Below are 16,469 nucleotides of genomic sequence, written 5' to 3' on the forward strand. Positions count from 1 at the left end.
AACATAGATCAGGGGATCAAGATCAACCTCTATATATAGTACTTTATGGATCAACCCTCTAACCCGCTCCCAGAAGGGGACTATCCCTGGACAGGACCAGAATATGTGCAGAATGGTGCCCCTGCCTCCCCCGCATCTCCAGCAACAAGCCGGTATGGAGGGGTCTATGCCATGAAGGAAATCTGGAGTGTGGTACCAAAATAGCAAAATTTTATAGATATTTTCCTTATATAGTGTGCATATTGACGTCTTGGCGGCGTTTCCCCAGATTGCTGCCCATTCCTGAGGAAGTATCCGCCTTCCCAATAGAGACTCCCATTTCTGCATGTATGGAAAAGACCCCTCGGGCCCCTCCCGTGAATCAGAAAGCAAAATGTAAATTTCCGAAATCAGCCCCTTAGTATCAGTGCCCCTTCTGCAAATTTTCTCAAAATCTGTGGGAATCGAGGCCCCTGCCCTGCCAAACAAGGAGCCAGCCAAGTCTCTGATCTGCAGATATTGGAAAAACTCTCGATTAGAGAGAGAGAATTTATCTCTAAGGTACTCAAAGGAATGGATCTGCATTGTACTTCCATCTATAATGTCTGCAAATCTGAATAGACCTGCCTTGAGCCAGGGGTGCACCATGTCCGACTCCAGACTGCTTGGGAGCAAGGGTTGGTATATGAAGGACACCAGAGGGGAGCAGGGGGATGCCAAAGGAAATCTTCTAATGCAAAATGCCCAGAGGTCCCTAGTGAACTGCATCGGTCCAAGAAGAGGGGGTGGCGAATCACACCGGGCCGGGGGCCACAGGAGCGCGTTTGGATGTATAGGCGCCAGCCAAAGTTTTTCAATCTCAGTCCACCTGTTGTATGCCCAAAGGGACACCCAACAGGGGATCCTCCTAAGATGGGCCGCCCAATAGTATTTTAGGATGTCCGGGACAGAAAGCCCCCCCCTGTTTCTCCGAGCCATCAACACCTCCCTGGCCACCCTATGACGTTTGTTACACCAAATAAATCTAAGGATAGCCGCCTGAAGGGACTTCAGCTCCTTTATTGGTACCTTAACTGGGAGGGTTTCAAAGAAATATAATAATTTTGGGAGCAAGCTCATTTTAACCGCCGCAATGCGCCCCATCCACGAAAGAGGGAGGGGCAACCACTTGCTCAAAAGAGTTCTCAGCTCTCGGAAAAGGGGGGGGAAGTTAAGGTTATAGAGGGAATCATAAGTAGATGTGAGGTTAACCCCCAGGTACTTGACCGCATCTGTCTTCCAACGAAACTTAAAATTCAAACGCAGGTAATCCAGGGCCACCGGGTCGAGATTCAAGGGCATTGCCTCCGTTTTGCTAGAGTTGATCTTATACCCCGAAAGGCTCCCGTACCTACCCAAGGTGCACATTAAAATTGGAAGGGACACATGGATGTTAGTAAGTGTAATGAGCACATCGTCGGCAAAAAGTGAGATTTTAAACGGTTTATTCCTGACCAGGACCCCTGAGATGTCTGGGTTGCTCCTGACCGAGGCCGCGAGGGGCTCTATGCATAGTGCAAAAAGGAGGGGGGACAGGGGGCACCCCTGCCTGGTGCCATTGGAGATGAGAAAAGGCTTAGAGATGTGGAGGGGGAGTTTGATAGAGGCCGTAGGAGCGCTATACAGGGACTTCAAGGCCCGCATAAAGCCACCCGAGATCCCAAAGACCTCCATTGTCTTGAAGAGAAAAGGCCACGCAAGGCGGTCAAAAGCCTTCTCTGCATCTAGACTCAACACCAACGCCTGTTGCTTCGTCCGATTTGCCACATCCACCAGGTCTATGACCTTCCTGGTGTTGTCCCCCCCCTGACGGCAAGGGACAAAACCCACCTGGTCTTTATACACGAGTTGGGGCAACCATCGATTAAGCCTGGCCGCCAAGAGCTTGGTGAACATCTTCAAATCGGAGTTCAAAAGGGCTATTGGTCTATAATTAGCACAGTCCAATGGGTCCCTGGGTGGCTTGGGCAGGAGGATTAAATGGGAGTGTAGCATGGATGGAGGGATAGGGTCACCCTGAAGGAAAGAGTTAAACAAGGCGGCCATGTGTGGGAGGAGCTCCGCCGCAAACACCTTGTAATAAAAATAAGTAAAGCCGTCCGGGCCCGGTGACTTCCCGCCAGGCAGGGCTTCCAGAACTTGCTCCAGTTCCTCTGTAGTAATCTCTTCATTCAAAGCCGCGGCTGCTCCGCAAGGCAGTGAAGGGAGCTCAAGGGCCGAAAAATAGTCCCCAAGTGCCCCAGCCCCGCGCGAAGCCATGCCCGGGGGAACCGGAAGGTTATAAAGCTTGTTGTAGTAATTGAAAAAAATGTCAGCTATTGAAGCGGGGTGATAGTGGATAGTGCCCTTTTCGTCGCGCAGAGCCTGAGGGCATGAGGATGTAGCGCGCTCCTTAAGCTGCCTGGCGAGTAAGGTATGAGCCTTATTACTCCTTTCATAGTATCTTTGTTTGGAAAAGGTTAGCAATTTTTCTGCTCTGCCAATTGCCAAGTCTCTCAACTTTTCCCTAAGGCTGATGACTCTCCTAAGAATAGTCAGTGATGGGGCAGCCGCCAGTCTCCCCTCCTGTAGCTTAAGATGGGCCGTTATAGAGTCCCGCTGGCTTGTGGCATTCTTTTTAGCCCTGGCGCCCTCTCTAATGCATAGTCCCCTCATCACTGCCTTGTGAGCTTCCCAGAGTGTTGCCGGCGACGTGACCGTGCCCGTGTTCAACTGAAAGAATTCGACCAGTTGCTTATTTAAAAAGGCCCTAGTGTCGGGATTTTTGATCAGAGATTCATTAAGGCGCCAATGCTGAGTCCTAGGTCGAGGACCATCTTTCTTGAAGTCCATTATGAGTGGGGAATGGTCTGACCACGTAATGGATCCCATTTCCACCCTCTCAAGACGCCCCAGCAGCTGTGAGTCAATGAAAAAATAGTCTATTCTGGTGTGCGTCTGATGCGGATGCGAGTAGAAGGAAAAGGCCTTCTCTCCCGGGTGGTCCACCCTCCAAGCGTCGTATAAAGCCCCTGATCTAATGAGCCTACGAAAGTCCCGGGACAAATTTTTCAAAGCACCCGATGGAGGGTGTCCACCCACAGAGAGTCTGTCGGCCACCTCCGAAAAAGGGATGTTAAAGTCTCCCCCCAACACCGTAGAGGCCGGTGCCAGTCCGCCTATCAGATCGAGTATTTTCTTAAGAAAGCGTATCTGCCCTTCATTAGGTGCATAAATGTTGGCCAGTATGTGCGGGGATCCCCCCAGTTGGCCCTCCAGAATCACATATCTACCCTCTGGATCGCAGTGAGAACCCGTAATTTGTAGAGGACAACTGGAGGATATTAAAATAGCAACTCCCCCCCCTCTTGGAGCCCGAGTAAGCCGAGTAATGGATGGGAAAGCGGTGGGACGCAAATTTGAAAGTGTTTGATTCCACAAAATGTGTTTCTTGGATAAAGGCTATGTCTGCACCTGATGTTTTCAGTTCCTGTAGCAGCAATTTCCTCTTACGGGGTGAATTCAGACCTTTTACGTTAAGAGAGATAATGCGGGTCATATCTAAAACTTAGAAGTAAGAAAAAGCTAATGGCACACCTATACCGTCGGGGGCATAACTTCCCCTGTGAAGCCGGCCAGAGGAGATGGTCCATACGACAAAGGGCCGCAGCTCCCAGGGACTCTAGAAGGGGTGGTACCGGAAAGGACACATAAGGAAAAAACATCGGGGAGGGGGGAAGACAAGGACAAACATAGAAATGAACATGAATTAAGAACATTAACCAAAATGCATAAACCTTAGGCATAGATTCCCGGGGGGTCAACCCGGAAGGGAGAGACCTAGAGGGAGGTTCCCCAACCCGTCTGAGCTAAGAGAGCCACCCACCTCACTCCCCAGTAGCCCTCCCACGGGGGTCAGTCCAGTGGGCACGGGCCCGTGCCAAAAGGAAACAAGGGAAAAAAAAAACAAAACAAAAAACCTCAACCACTAACTCCAAGTAAGGGGACCGGGCTCCCGCCAACCCCCCTACCACCCACGGCATCATTGTGGCTACAGCCCCCCCCCCTTATGCAGCTCAACAGACCCAGAGGGCCGCAGATGACACAATGGACAGTCCGAGGCTTGCTGTAGAGAGAGTCACAGTATCACAAAGCATGCTCAGCCACTGGAACTCAGAGGGTATAAGAAATAGGCACCAACCAGGTTAAGAAGTGTCCTCAACGGTGAGCCGGGGAGGGGAGCGACCCGCGGCCCCTACCTCCTCTCCCCCCCAAAGCCCCACGCCCTCCACCCCTCACCTTGGACCACACGGGAGGGGGCGGCCCTTCCAACCTTTGCAAGTCCCAATCTGGGATACAAACCGCTGGAATGTCCAGTGCTTCACAGAACAGAGTGGTATCTGCTGGAGTGCGAAGGGTCGCCGATTTACCCCCTCTGCGCGCTGTTAGTGCAAACGGGTAACCCCAGCGGTATGGAACCTGGTGCTCCTTCAGGCTCGTGAGGAGGGGTTTGAGGTGCCGCCTTTTCTGGAGTGTGATGCGAGAAAGATCCGGGAAAAGCTGGATTTCCTTGCCATTGAACACAGGTGCCGTGCGCCTCATTCTAGCCTTAGCCATGATCAGTTCTTTGGTGGAGAAGTCGTGAATGCAACAAATGATGTCCCGGGGTTGGGTGGATAAATTCTTCGGCTGTAAAGCCCTGTGTGCCCTGTCCAGCTTGATGATAGAAGGGGGAGCGTCCAACACTTCATTAAAGATGGATTGTAGTATGGAGTTTGTGTCCTCGGGCCCATCTGACTCTGGGACCCCCCTCACACGGACATTGCAACGGCGTCCTCTGTTGTCGAGATCCTCTATGTGAGACTGCATATCCTCCATTATTTTTTGTTGCGATGTTGCCAGTTTGTGTAATTCTGATACATGGGATCTGGTGATGTCATGCTCTTCCTCCAGGGATTCAATTCTGCTAGACAATTGCTGCAAATCTCTCCTCACTTCAGCTATTTCTGACCTGCAAGTTGCTTTAACCTCATGTATGAGGCATTGAAAGTCCTCTTTAGAAGGAAGTTTACTTATGAAATCATGCATGTCCTTATAGAAGGTGTCTGGCCCTTTAAGGTGAGCACCTGCAGTAATAGACGCTGGAGTTTTAGTCTGGTGCTGGGGAAGCTGGGGAGGTTGATCTCCACACCGAGGCCCAGAGGGGGGAAGCAGGCTGCTCTGTTCCCTGATATTACCAGCTGTGGCTGCAGTCCCTTCTTCTCCTGGCAGTGGGGAGGGCTGCCCCCCGACCTCCACCTTATCTCCCACAGCCACTATGTGCTCCTGGGCCTGCTGCTGCTGTGCCTGAGGATCCGATGCAGTGCAGGGCTGCTGAGCCAAGGCATCCCCTGTTGGAACTGCTGCAGAGACTCCTCCACTTTCCCCTGTGTCCCCGCTCACCCACTCCTCCTTCTCTTGCTGCTTAGCAGGCCGGGCCGATGCCTCCATTTCCCCTCCATGCTCCTGGAAAGATGGCGTCCGGGCCTCCCCTGGACCCTGTTCCAGGCCCAAGAAAGTATCCAGCGCCGTGGTGTGCAGCGGGGGGGCCACCGATGCCTGCTGCGATGGTTTAATCCTCCGTGGTCCCATCCTGAGAGCCGGTGAGTAGGTTTGTGCTTATGATAAGTGCTGATTTAGCTGAGGGTCAACAGGAGCTCCTCTTCCCCACGTCCACTCAGCTCAGCATCCTGGACACGCCCCCCAAAATTCTCTTTTTAAAGATCCTTTATGACCTGCTACGGAGAGCAGGGACTAGTTGCAAGGGCGTTATTTCCCCCGACTAGTCCGTCCTCTTAGTATGTTAGTATGCCCATCATATGGAGGAAGATTATAAAAGGTATCTTCTTAGCTATGCCGGGGAGCTGGGCCCTGGTAAACGGGTTGCCGAAGTGCTGTCCAAGACGACTTAAAGTAAAAGTTGATGGTTCTAGTTCATATAGAGAGAACCTGGTGACAGGTTGCCTTTAATAAATGGATGCTTTCTTATAGCCAAACCGTGACATATTCCAGTTATGTTCATATAATACTTTTTTTCACTCATTAGCTGGATCTTATGACAAAAGAATTATCTTATGGGACATAGGTGTTCCTGATCATGAATACAACTTTAGAGCCAGGTATGGAATATATGTAGTACTATATATATACCTTCACCAATACAGTTCACAGCCATCTAGTTTTGTTTGATGTCTCATTTCATCGCCCTCTATTTGGTTTTCAGCCAATTACTCACCCTGGACACTACATCTACACCCCTGCGTCTAAGCCCAGTGCCTGCAAGCCCAGACCAGTACTTGATGGCTGCTTGTGAAGATGGTTGCTTTGTTTGGGACATAACGCTAAAAAAGCAACAAGGAAAACGGTAATTCTTTTTTTTTCTATTCAATACATTTTTCAGCAGGTTTTATTAATAAATCTATCAGTTGGCGTTCTGTTAGACTCTGTTCACATCAGTAACTTATCTGTTGCACAATGGACAACTGTGGCCCCCAATAGACCCGATTCTAAGCTCATGTGGTCTAACCGGTTTCTTTGAAGTATCCACTATTGTAATAATGCTGTATTGTGTTTTTTTTTTTGCTCAAGAGCCACTAAGGTTTAGCACAGCCTTTATATAAATACTCAATGCAGTGATCAAGCATCTCAGATTCCGAGGCAGGAAAAATTCTTCATCATGGAAGAACAAAGTGAGGAATTAGAAAGGAATTGCAAAGAATAAAACATTAAATTAATTCACAGAGAGTTTTTAGTGGGGTCTTGTCTTTCTGGGGCTTCTGGCTAAATGCTGCTTATGGAGCCATTGAGTTAAGGTTAATGGAGTACAAAGCAGGAAAGTTTGGATTCGCAATTTGCATAGCCCCTTAATTAAATAATTCTTATGAATGTTCCAGAATTGTCACAGAAAAAAATATTTTAGAAAGGGAAAAAAGCCCAATTATAATCAACTGTCATCATTTTATTTTACACCAGCTCCTATGAAGTAGAGTTTACATTCCCTATATACAATAAGGAATCCAAAGATTCAGATTTCCACCTTGTGGATGGCCTGGCGTTTTTGAGCGATGATCTCGTAGGTAAGTTTCACAAGGCAACTGGAGTGATCTATGTGTGCATGAAAAGGTGGATTAAAGGGGGTTGTTAATTAGCATTTTAAAATGGATAGCAGCATTTAAGTCAAGGAGGGGGGAGGACATGTGATTCATATGCCCATTGGCACTCCAGCAACGTGATTGCAGGGTGCTGATGGTTTGCCTTATCAGCTGAGGGCCGGCTTAAAGGGAACCTGTCAGCAGAAATTTTGCAATAAACCTAAAAGATTCCCCCTCTGCAGCTCCTGGGCTGCATTCTAGCAAGGTTCCTGTTATTGTGCCCCCTTTTGAGACCAAAATAAAGACTTTATAAAGTCTTACCTTTTTGGATGCTAATCTTTTTTTTTTATTTACACAGGGGCGGGCTCTCATGCGTCCATTAGTCGCCCTCCTGCCGCTTTACGCCATCCCCCATCGCTCATTTCCATAACTGAGGACGCCGCCCACTGCTCCGGAGGTCTCGCGCATGCGCCGTGCCACTCTCGCGGGACTGAGCACTATGCACAGTGTGACCGCTGGTGACGTGATTATGCAGGCGTGAGATTATGGGCAGCGCTGTGATTGTCATCAAGTACTTGCCCATAATCTCGTGCCCGCGCTTTCCCCTCTGCCTCTATCGTTCTGCGCAAGCGCTGGCTAGATGAACCCACATCACCTCTTACCCATCTTTCCCTGGAGCAGGAAATAGATGGGAGGAGCGGAGCAGCATAACTGTGGAAGAGTGAAAAGCGCGGGCATGAGATTATGGGCGGGTACTTGCTGATGACAATCACAGCGCCACCCATAATCTCACGCCTGCGCAATCACGTCACCAGCAGTCCCACTGCACAGTGCTCACTCCCGCGAGAGTGGCACGGCGCATGCACGAGACCTTGGGAGCACTGGGCGGCGTCCTCGGTTATGGAAATGAGCGATGGGGGACGGCGTAAAGCGGCAGGAGTGCGACTAACGGACGCAAGAAAGCCCGCCCCGTGTACATAAAAAAAAGATTAGCATACAAAAAAGGTAAGACTTTATAAAGTCTTTATTTTGGTCTCAAAGGGGGCACAATAACAGGAACCTTGCTAGAATGCAGCCCAGGAGCTGCAGAGGGGGAATTTTTTAGGTTTATTGCAAAATTCCTGCTGACAGGTTCCCTTTAAGACCTCCACAGCTGGCATAACTATACCACCATAAAGCCTGTGGCAGCCCTTCATAAGAGATGAGGTGTGTGTGTGTGTGTGTGTGTGTGTGTGTGTGTGTGTGTGTGTGTGTGTGTGTGTGTGTGTGTGTGTGTGTGTATATTTGCATAGCCCCTTATATATAACATTACTGCATAGCTTTGGTATTGAAATAGATAGAACAAGGGATTAAAATGATTGCAAGGTCAAGTCCCGCAGGTAGCTAAGACATAAATGATAACTTTATTTTTAAAAAATATATATGTGCCTTAAAAAGTTCAATTTTTATTAAATTACGCTAAAATCCAAAACCCAGTGTATATCAAAAATTTAGAAAAAGAGAAAGGGAGGAGGGTAAAGTTCTCACCCTAAAATGCACCTCCCTCCTGTCCACTACCTACCGCGGAGGTCAGCACCCTAAATCTGATATGAATGGGGCGCCCCCACTCAACGGTGGCTGTCCCTGTGGAAGCCCTAATAGGCCCTTGCACCAGTCATGAAAATCAAGGACAGATAGGCAGGATATGCTTTGTATATATAGTGGACAGGCTAGACAGAAACACACACATATCCCTCCAATAATACAGATATCGAATGAAGGATATCTGTATTATTGGAGGGTTATATGTGTGTTTCTGTCTAGCCTGTCCAATATGTATACAAAGCATATCCTGCCTATCTGTCCTTGATTTTCATGACTGGTGCAAGGGCCTATTAGGGCTTCCACAGGGACAGCCACTTTTGAGTGGGGGCGCCACATTCGTATCAGATTTAGGGTGCTGACCTCCGCGGTAGGTAGTGGACAGGAGGGAGGTGCATTTTAGGGTGAGAACTTTATCCTCCTCCCTTTCTTTTTCTAAATTTTTGATATACACTGGGTTTTGGATTTTAGCGTAATTTAATAAAAATTGAACTTTTTAAGGGTCATATATATTTTTTGGTATGTAACACTTCCCTTGTCATTATTATTTAACTTTATTTCTTTGTCGCTCCATTGGGAGACCCAGACAATTGGGTGTATAGCTTCTGCCTCTGGAGGCCACACAAAGTATTACACTTTAAAAAGTGTAACCCCTCCCCTCTGCCTATACACCCTCCCGTGGATCACGGGCTCCTCAGTTTTATGCTGTGTGGAAGGAGGCACACATCCACTCATGCATTCTCATTTTAGTTATGTCGGTTGGAAGAAAAGTGGGCCCCCACGGGGCCCCCGGCATGTTCCCTTCTCACCCCACTACATCGGCGGTGTTGTTAAGGTTGAAGTACCCATTGCGGGTACAGAGGCTGGAGCCACATGCCGTCTCCTTCACCATCCCTTATGCGGCTCTGGGAAAAGTGGGATCCTAAGACGTCATCCATTTACTGGGACCGTGCTCCATCCGCAGCCCCTGTGGGACCCTGCCGGACCGGAGCCTCTTCGACCTCAGGGACCGGGCCCTGCAACTCAAAGGTACTCTGTGTCCCCATAGGGGACTGTGCAAAGAGCACCTTCTTCCCGGAAGCCGCGGCGGCTGCTGAATTCAGGAGGCCGGTGGACTTCCGCGCCGACCGTGCCTGCTTGTCGGGCGCGGTCTCAAATTTAGTCCCCGGCTTCATCGCGGCCTAGTCGCAAAAATCCCGCCCCCGGGCCTGCCTGTCAGGGGTAAGGGCGGGATTACCGACCTGACGTCGGATGTGAGGGCTGGAGCATCCTGCATGTTTCCTCCCCCCTCACTGATCACTGTGGGGACCCCAGATTCCCGCACTTTTCTGGCGCCGCCCACGGCTCCACTCCTCCCCTGAGAGCTCCGGCAGCCATTTTTTTGGCATTCTGCCGGTGGAGGATTCTTAGTGAACAGCTCTGCAGCTCCGGGGGATCCAAGGCAGGGAATCTGGAGGACACACACCGCTCGTTAGCGGTCGGTAAGCCACACCGTTAACCCGGTGCTGGTCCCCCTAGGGTGCCGGATTGGATACGTATATCTCTATATCTATCTGTTCGGTGGGCTGTATACCCCTTTCCCATATACCCTCAGTGATCACTCTCCTAGGAGACAACAGCATGTCATCCACAAGGAGCAAAGCTGCTAAGGCACAGGGTTTTTTTGCGGCCTGTACCTCTTGTGGGGCTATGTTACCTGCGGGTTCCACCTACCCTCACTGTGAGCAATGCTCGACCCCTGTTTCGCTTGCTCAGCCGGAGCCTCGGACACTGATGGGCCCCTCGGCTCATGCAGACCCCCTGCTCCCCCTGACCAGGCTGCAGGGACAGAGTTCGCCTCTTTTGCTCAGAAACTCTTGAGTCACTCTCTCAATCCATTGCACAGTCTATGGACAAATGGTCTTCTAAGCTGCTAGAGGCTTTGCAGTCCAGACCGGACCTTTCACAGGCCCCGGCCCCTGTTGGCTCGGCGCCTCCAGGCCCCTCTTGGTCCGCAGCGCGCTCCCAGGTTGGCCCCTCGGTCTCAGGCGGAGGACTCCTGCCCGGACCGTAGTCCTAGACCGGCTAAGCGGGCTCGCTGGGACTCTTCCCCGACTTCCTCTCGCTGCTCGGGATCCCAGCTTGAGGACTCTCTGGAGGACGAGGCGGACGTCGCACCTCAGGGCTCTGACCCGGACGTCGCCCTTAACCTTGATACTCCTGAGGGGGGGACGCCTTAGTAAATGATCTTATCTCGTCCATCAACCAGGTGTTAGATCTCTCTCCCCCGCCTCCTCCTGTAGAGGAGTCGGCGTCTCAGCAGGAGAAACACCAGTTTCGGTTCCCCAAACGTACACGCAATACGTTTTTTTTGATCACTCTAATTTCAGGGACGCTGTCCAGAAGCCCAGAGCGGTCCCGGACAAGCGCTTTACTAAGCGCCTCACTGACACACGTTACCCCTTCCCATCTGAAGTAGTTAAGGGTTGGGCTCACTGTCCCAAGGTGGATCCTCCAGTCTCAAGATTGGCGGCTAGATCCGGGGTGTCGGTTGCAGATGGCTCATCGCTAAAGGATGCCACTGACAGACAGAGCTCCTGGTGAAGTCCATCTATGAGGCCACGGGCGCGTCTTTTGCCCCGGCCTTTGCAGCCGTGTGGGCACTCCAAGCTATCCCGGCTTGTCTGACTGAGATTAATGCTGTCACACGTGATTCTGCTCCGCGAGTTGCGTCTTTGACCTCTCAGGCGTCAGCCTTTGCATCCTACGCCATGAACGCCGTCCTGGACTCTGCTAGCCGTACAGCTGTAGCATTTGCTAACTCTGTGGCAGTCCGCAGGGCCATGTGGCTACGCGAATGGAAGGCAGACTCTGCTTCCAAGAGGTTCTTAACCGGTTTGCCGTTTTCTGGCGACCGTTTGTTTGGCGAACGATTGGATGAGATTATTAAGGAATCCAAAGGAAAGGATTCCTCCTTACCCCAGGCCAAACCTAAGAGACCTCAACAGAGAAAGGTTCAGTCGAGATTTCGGTCCTTTCGTCCCTCCGCCAAGTCCCAATCCTCTTTGTCCAACAGGCCGGAGAAAGGAACTCCTATGCGTGGCGATCCAAGTCTCGCCCACAAAAGGCCGCAGGAGGCACTGCCTCCAAGGCGGCTTCCTCATGACTCTCGGCTTCCCCTGACCGCATCCTCGGTCGGTGGCAGGCTCTCCCGCTTTGGCGACGCCTGGTGGCCACATGTTCAAGACCGATGGGTGAGAGACATTCTGTCTCATGGTTACAGGATAGAGTTCAGCTCTCGTCCTGCGGCTCGCTTCTTCAGAACCTCTCCGCCCCCTGCTCAGGCCGACGCACTTTTTCAGGCAGTAGCCGCTCTAAAGATGGAAGGAGTTGTGATCCCCGTTCCCCTTCAGGAACGTGGTCGCGGATTTTACTCCAACTTGTTCGTGGTGCCAAAAAAGGACGGGTCATTCCGTCCCGTTCTGGACCTCAAGCTACTCAACAGACATGTGAGAACCATACTTGGACGATCTCCTAGTCAGGGCCCCGTCTCGGGTGGCGTGTCAACAAAGTCTATCTGTCGCTCTGGCGACTCTCCAGCGGTTCGGGTGGATCATCAACTTCCCGAAATCCAAGTTGACACCGACCCAATCACTGACGTACCTTGGGATGGAGTTTCATACCCAGCAAGCGTTAGTCAAGCTTCCGAGTGACAAACAGCTTTCTTTGCAGGCAGGGGTGCAATCCCTTCTTCGGAGTCAGTCACACCCCTTAAGGCGCCTCATGCACTTCCTGGGGAAGATGGTGGCAAGTCCCGTTCGCGCAATTCCATCTTCGGCCACTCCAATGGGACATTCTCCGCAAATGGGACAGGAGTTCGGCTTCCCTCGACAGGAACGTCTCTCTTTCCCTTGCAACCAAGACGTCACTTCAGTGGTGGCTCCTTCCCAATTCTCTGTCGCAGGGAAAATCCTTCCTACCCCCAACCTGGGCTGTGGTCACCACGGACGCGAGCCTATCAGGGTGGGGAGCGGTTTTTCTCCACCACAGGGCTCAGGGAACCTGGACTCCGATAGAGTCTTCCCTTCAGATCAATATTCTGGAGATAAGGGCAGTGTATCTAGCCCTATTGGCTTTTCATCGGTGGCTGGAGGGCAGGCAGATCCGTATCCAGTCGGACAACGCCACTGCCGTCGCATACATCAACCACCAAGGCGGCACTCGCAGTTGTCAAGCCTTCCAGGAAGTCCGACGGATTCTGCAGGTGGTGGAAGCCACAGCCTTCACCATCTCCGCAGTTCACATCCCGGGCGTAGAAAACTGGGAAGCAGATTTTCTCAGTCGTCAGGGCATGGACGCGGGGGAATGGTCTCTGCACCCAGACGTGTTTCGAGAGATCTGTCGCCGCTGGGGAACGCCGGACGTCGATCTCATGGCGTCACGGCATTCATGGCACGGTCTCAGGATCACAGAGCTCTGGCGGCGGACGCGTTAGTTCAGGATTGGTCGCAGTTTCGACTGCCTTATGTGTTTCCTCCTCTGGCGATGCTGCCCAGAGTGTTACGCAAGATCAGGTCCGACTGCCGTCGCGCCATTCTCGTCGCTCCAGACTGGCCGAGGCGGTCGTGGTACCCGGATCTGTGGCATCTCACGGTGGGTCAACCGTGGGCGCTTCCAGACCGCCCAGACTTGCTGTCACAAGGCCCGTTTTTCCATCTGAATTCTGTGGCCCTCAACCTGACTGTGTGGCCATTGAGTCCTGGCTCCTAGCGTCTTCAGGGTTATCTCAGGATGTCATTGCCACCATGAGACAGGCCAGGAAGCCTATGTCCGCCAAGATCTATCATAGGTCTTGGCAAATCTTCCTATCCTGGTGCGCTAATAACGGTTTTATTCCATGGCCGTTTGCCTTACCCACCTTTCCTTCATTCCTTCAATCCGGAATGGACAAGGGTTTGTCACTGGGCTCTCTCAAGGGCCAAGTATCGGCGCTCTCCGTGTTTTTTTTTTTCAAAAGCGTCTAGCCAGGCTTCCGCAGGTCCGCACGTTCCTGCAGGGAGTTTGCCACATAGTCCCACCTTACAAGCGTCCGCTGGAACCCTGGGATCTTAACAGGGTGCTAACAGCTCTTCAGAAACCACCTTTCGAGCCGCTGCGGGATGTTTCTCTATCGCGTCTTTCGCAGAAGGTGGCCTTCCTAGTGGCAGTCACATCACTTCGGAGAGTGTCTGAGCTAGCAGCGCTGTCATGCAAAGCCCCCTTCCTGGTGTTTCACGAGGATAAGGTGGTTCTGCGTCCGGTCCCGGAATTTCTCCCTAAGGTGGTATCCCCTTTTCATCTCAATCAGGATATCTCCTTACCTTCATTTTGCCCTAATCCAATTCACCAGTGTGAAAGGGATTTGCACTCTTTGGATCTTGTGAGAGCACTCCGGCTCTACATTTATGTCTTGCTAAATTCTACTAAAAAGGGGGCTGAAAGCCCGTACTTACGAAGCGCTCACTGATATCCTAATCAGGCACGAATACTAATATTCTTTATAGCAAGATACTATTTATTTTAATAGCATATGAATAGTTAATGGTACATAGGCATTTAGAACTATAGTCATAGAATCTTATACAATAACAGAAATATGCATCAACATTACCGTTTGTTGTAGCAATCCTTTCACATCGGAGGGAACTCGATTTAATGATAAGGAAACAACATGGCATCTTGCATCACAGGAACAGTGCGTACGTACACTTCAATGTCCTGGAAGGTTTCCCTTAACATTAAGCGAGTCCGGTGTATTTTTATAGGAAAATTTGTAGGTTGTGTTTAAATGGTCACCAGCATGTGACAGCTGAGTCATGTTCATGTAACTTGACCACAAACTGCTGAGGGCACCAGCAGCTTCCTGCACATTTACTTGTACATCCTGCCAGTTGACAACTGACCGACCACAGTTGACCATAGTGTTAGTGAAATATTGCAATGAGCCGTAAATTTCATATGCAAGCTTCCTTAAACCTGTCTTTAAGCCAACCACAAGTTTCCGGTAAGTGGAACTGTAAATGTGACTTCCTCATTATCTTAAAATCTGTTTGACATGTATTCTTTGGTCATCATGTTGGCTATGCAGAGGACATCTCTTTGATACTGAATTATTGATAGGTCAAATAATATCTGGGATCACTCCTATCTTTTGATTATGATCCCTATCTAATCACACATTCTTCAGTCATATCACATTGGTATCACAGTGTCTCGCACGGCGCCCCTGCGTCGTTCAGATGCGCTCTTTGTCCTTGTCGCTGGCCTGCGTAAGGGCTCGCAGGCTTCCAAGTCAACCTTGGCTCGGTGGATCAAGGAACCGATTCTCGAAGCCTACCGTTCTTCTGGGCTTCCGCTTCCTTCAGGGCTGAAAGCCCATTCTACCAGAGCCGTGGGTGCGTCCTGGGCATTAAGGCACCGGGCTACGGCTCAGCAGGTGTGTCAGGCAGCTACGTGGTCTAGTCTGCACACTTTCACGAAACACTATCAAGTGCATACCTATGCTTCGGCAGACGCCAGTCTAGGTAGGCGAGTCCTTCAGGCGGCGGTTGCCCACCTGTAAGAGGGGGCCGTTTTTCGGCTCTTTTTATTGAGGTATTCTTTTACCCACCCAGGGACTGCTCTTGGACGTCCCAATTGTCTGGGTCTCCCAATGGAGCGACAAAGAAGGGAATTTTGTTTACTTACCGTAAATTCCTTTTCTTCTAGCTCCTATTGGGAGACCCAGCACCCGCCCCTGTACCCTTCGGGCTGGTTGTTTTTTTGTGTACACATGTTGTTCATGTTGAATTGTTCTTTTGGTTCATGGTTTGCAGTTCTCCGAACATCCTTCGGATTGCATTTACCCTAGACCAATTTATAAGTTCTCTCCTTCCTGCTTTTGCACCAAAACTGAGGAGCCCGTGATGCACGGGAGGGTGTATAGGCAGAGGGGAGGGGTTACACTTTTTAAAGTGTAATACTTTGTGTGGCCTCCGGAGGCAGAAGCTATACACCCAATTGTCTGGGTCTCCCAATAGGAGCTAGAAGAAAAGGAATTTACGGTAAGTAAACAAAATTCCCTTCTTTTAAATATTAAAATTCAAATCACCTCCACTTGACTGCAATTAAAAATAAAGACTTTTTTTTTAATAAAAAAAAAGTTGGTATTGCTGTGTATGTAAACTTTTTCTATTAAAATTATAAATTAATTAAGCCATTAGGAGAAAACAAATGGAAGAAAATATTACAAAATTTCAATCAAAGAAATCTTCTTTCTCAATTTATGAACCACTTTCTCCCCCGACTCTCTCAAACTCCTCACTCGCTCTGAGGGAAAAGAGAAACTGCTGGACTCCATATTGTTCGATTCAAGATGGACTACCAGCACAATGAGGTGTCAGGTTACGCTTCTGTCTAGAGGAGGGTTGTATTGAGGAGCAAAGTGAGTGAGTGAGGGAGACACTTTTGAGGGGGACAGGGCAGGCAGTGGTAGACGTGTGTGCAGGGGATACCAGGCCGCAACACAGCCGCTCGGTAATCCCTTGTCTCCTGAACGCCACCCCACCGCAAGGATGCTTCCGCCACAGTCCATTCGTTCTCTGATTCAATTATAAAGACACTGGTAGAGTTCCTTTAAACAGCCGATCTTTACTGAACTTCAAAACGGACATTTTCTATTCGCATAACGGGCACCGCTTCTGGTCCCGATGGGGTTTCCTCCATACTCCACTTCTACATATAATTTAATGGCCGACCGCTTTC

At 50.3% G+C, this 16,469-nt stretch overlaps 1 protein-coding gene across 3 annotated transcripts in view; it reads left to right on the forward strand.

Annotated features, from left to right (window-relative positions):
- Window positions 1–16,469, forward strand: part of LRWD1 (leucine rich repeats and WD repeat domain containing 1) — a 101,049-nt gene that overhangs the window by 61,481 nt on the left and 23,099 nt on the right. For 2 of the 3 annotated variants that reach the window (XM_075335310.1, XM_075335311.1), the window contains exons 11-14: window positions 5,466–5,639; window positions 6,083–6,155; window positions 6,260–6,400; window positions 7,009–7,112. In XM_075335310.1, the coding sequence (XP_075191425.1) occupies window positions 5,466–5,639; window positions 6,083–6,155; window positions 6,260–6,400; window positions 7,009–7,112 (492 nt within the window). The remainder of the gene's footprint in view (window positions 1–5,465; window positions 5,640–6,082; window positions 6,156–6,259; window positions 6,401–7,008; window positions 7,113–16,469) is intronic. The other variant, XM_075335312.1, reaches the window with a different exon arrangement.

Source organism: Anomaloglossus baeobatrachus, chromosome 2, assembly GCF_048569485.1.
Source record: "Anomaloglossus baeobatrachus isolate aAnoBae1 chromosome 2, aAnoBae1.hap1, whole genome shotgun sequence".
Classification (NCBI taxonomy): domain Eukaryota; kingdom Metazoa; phylum Chordata; class Amphibia; order Anura; family Aromobatidae; genus Anomaloglossus; species Anomaloglossus baeobatrachus.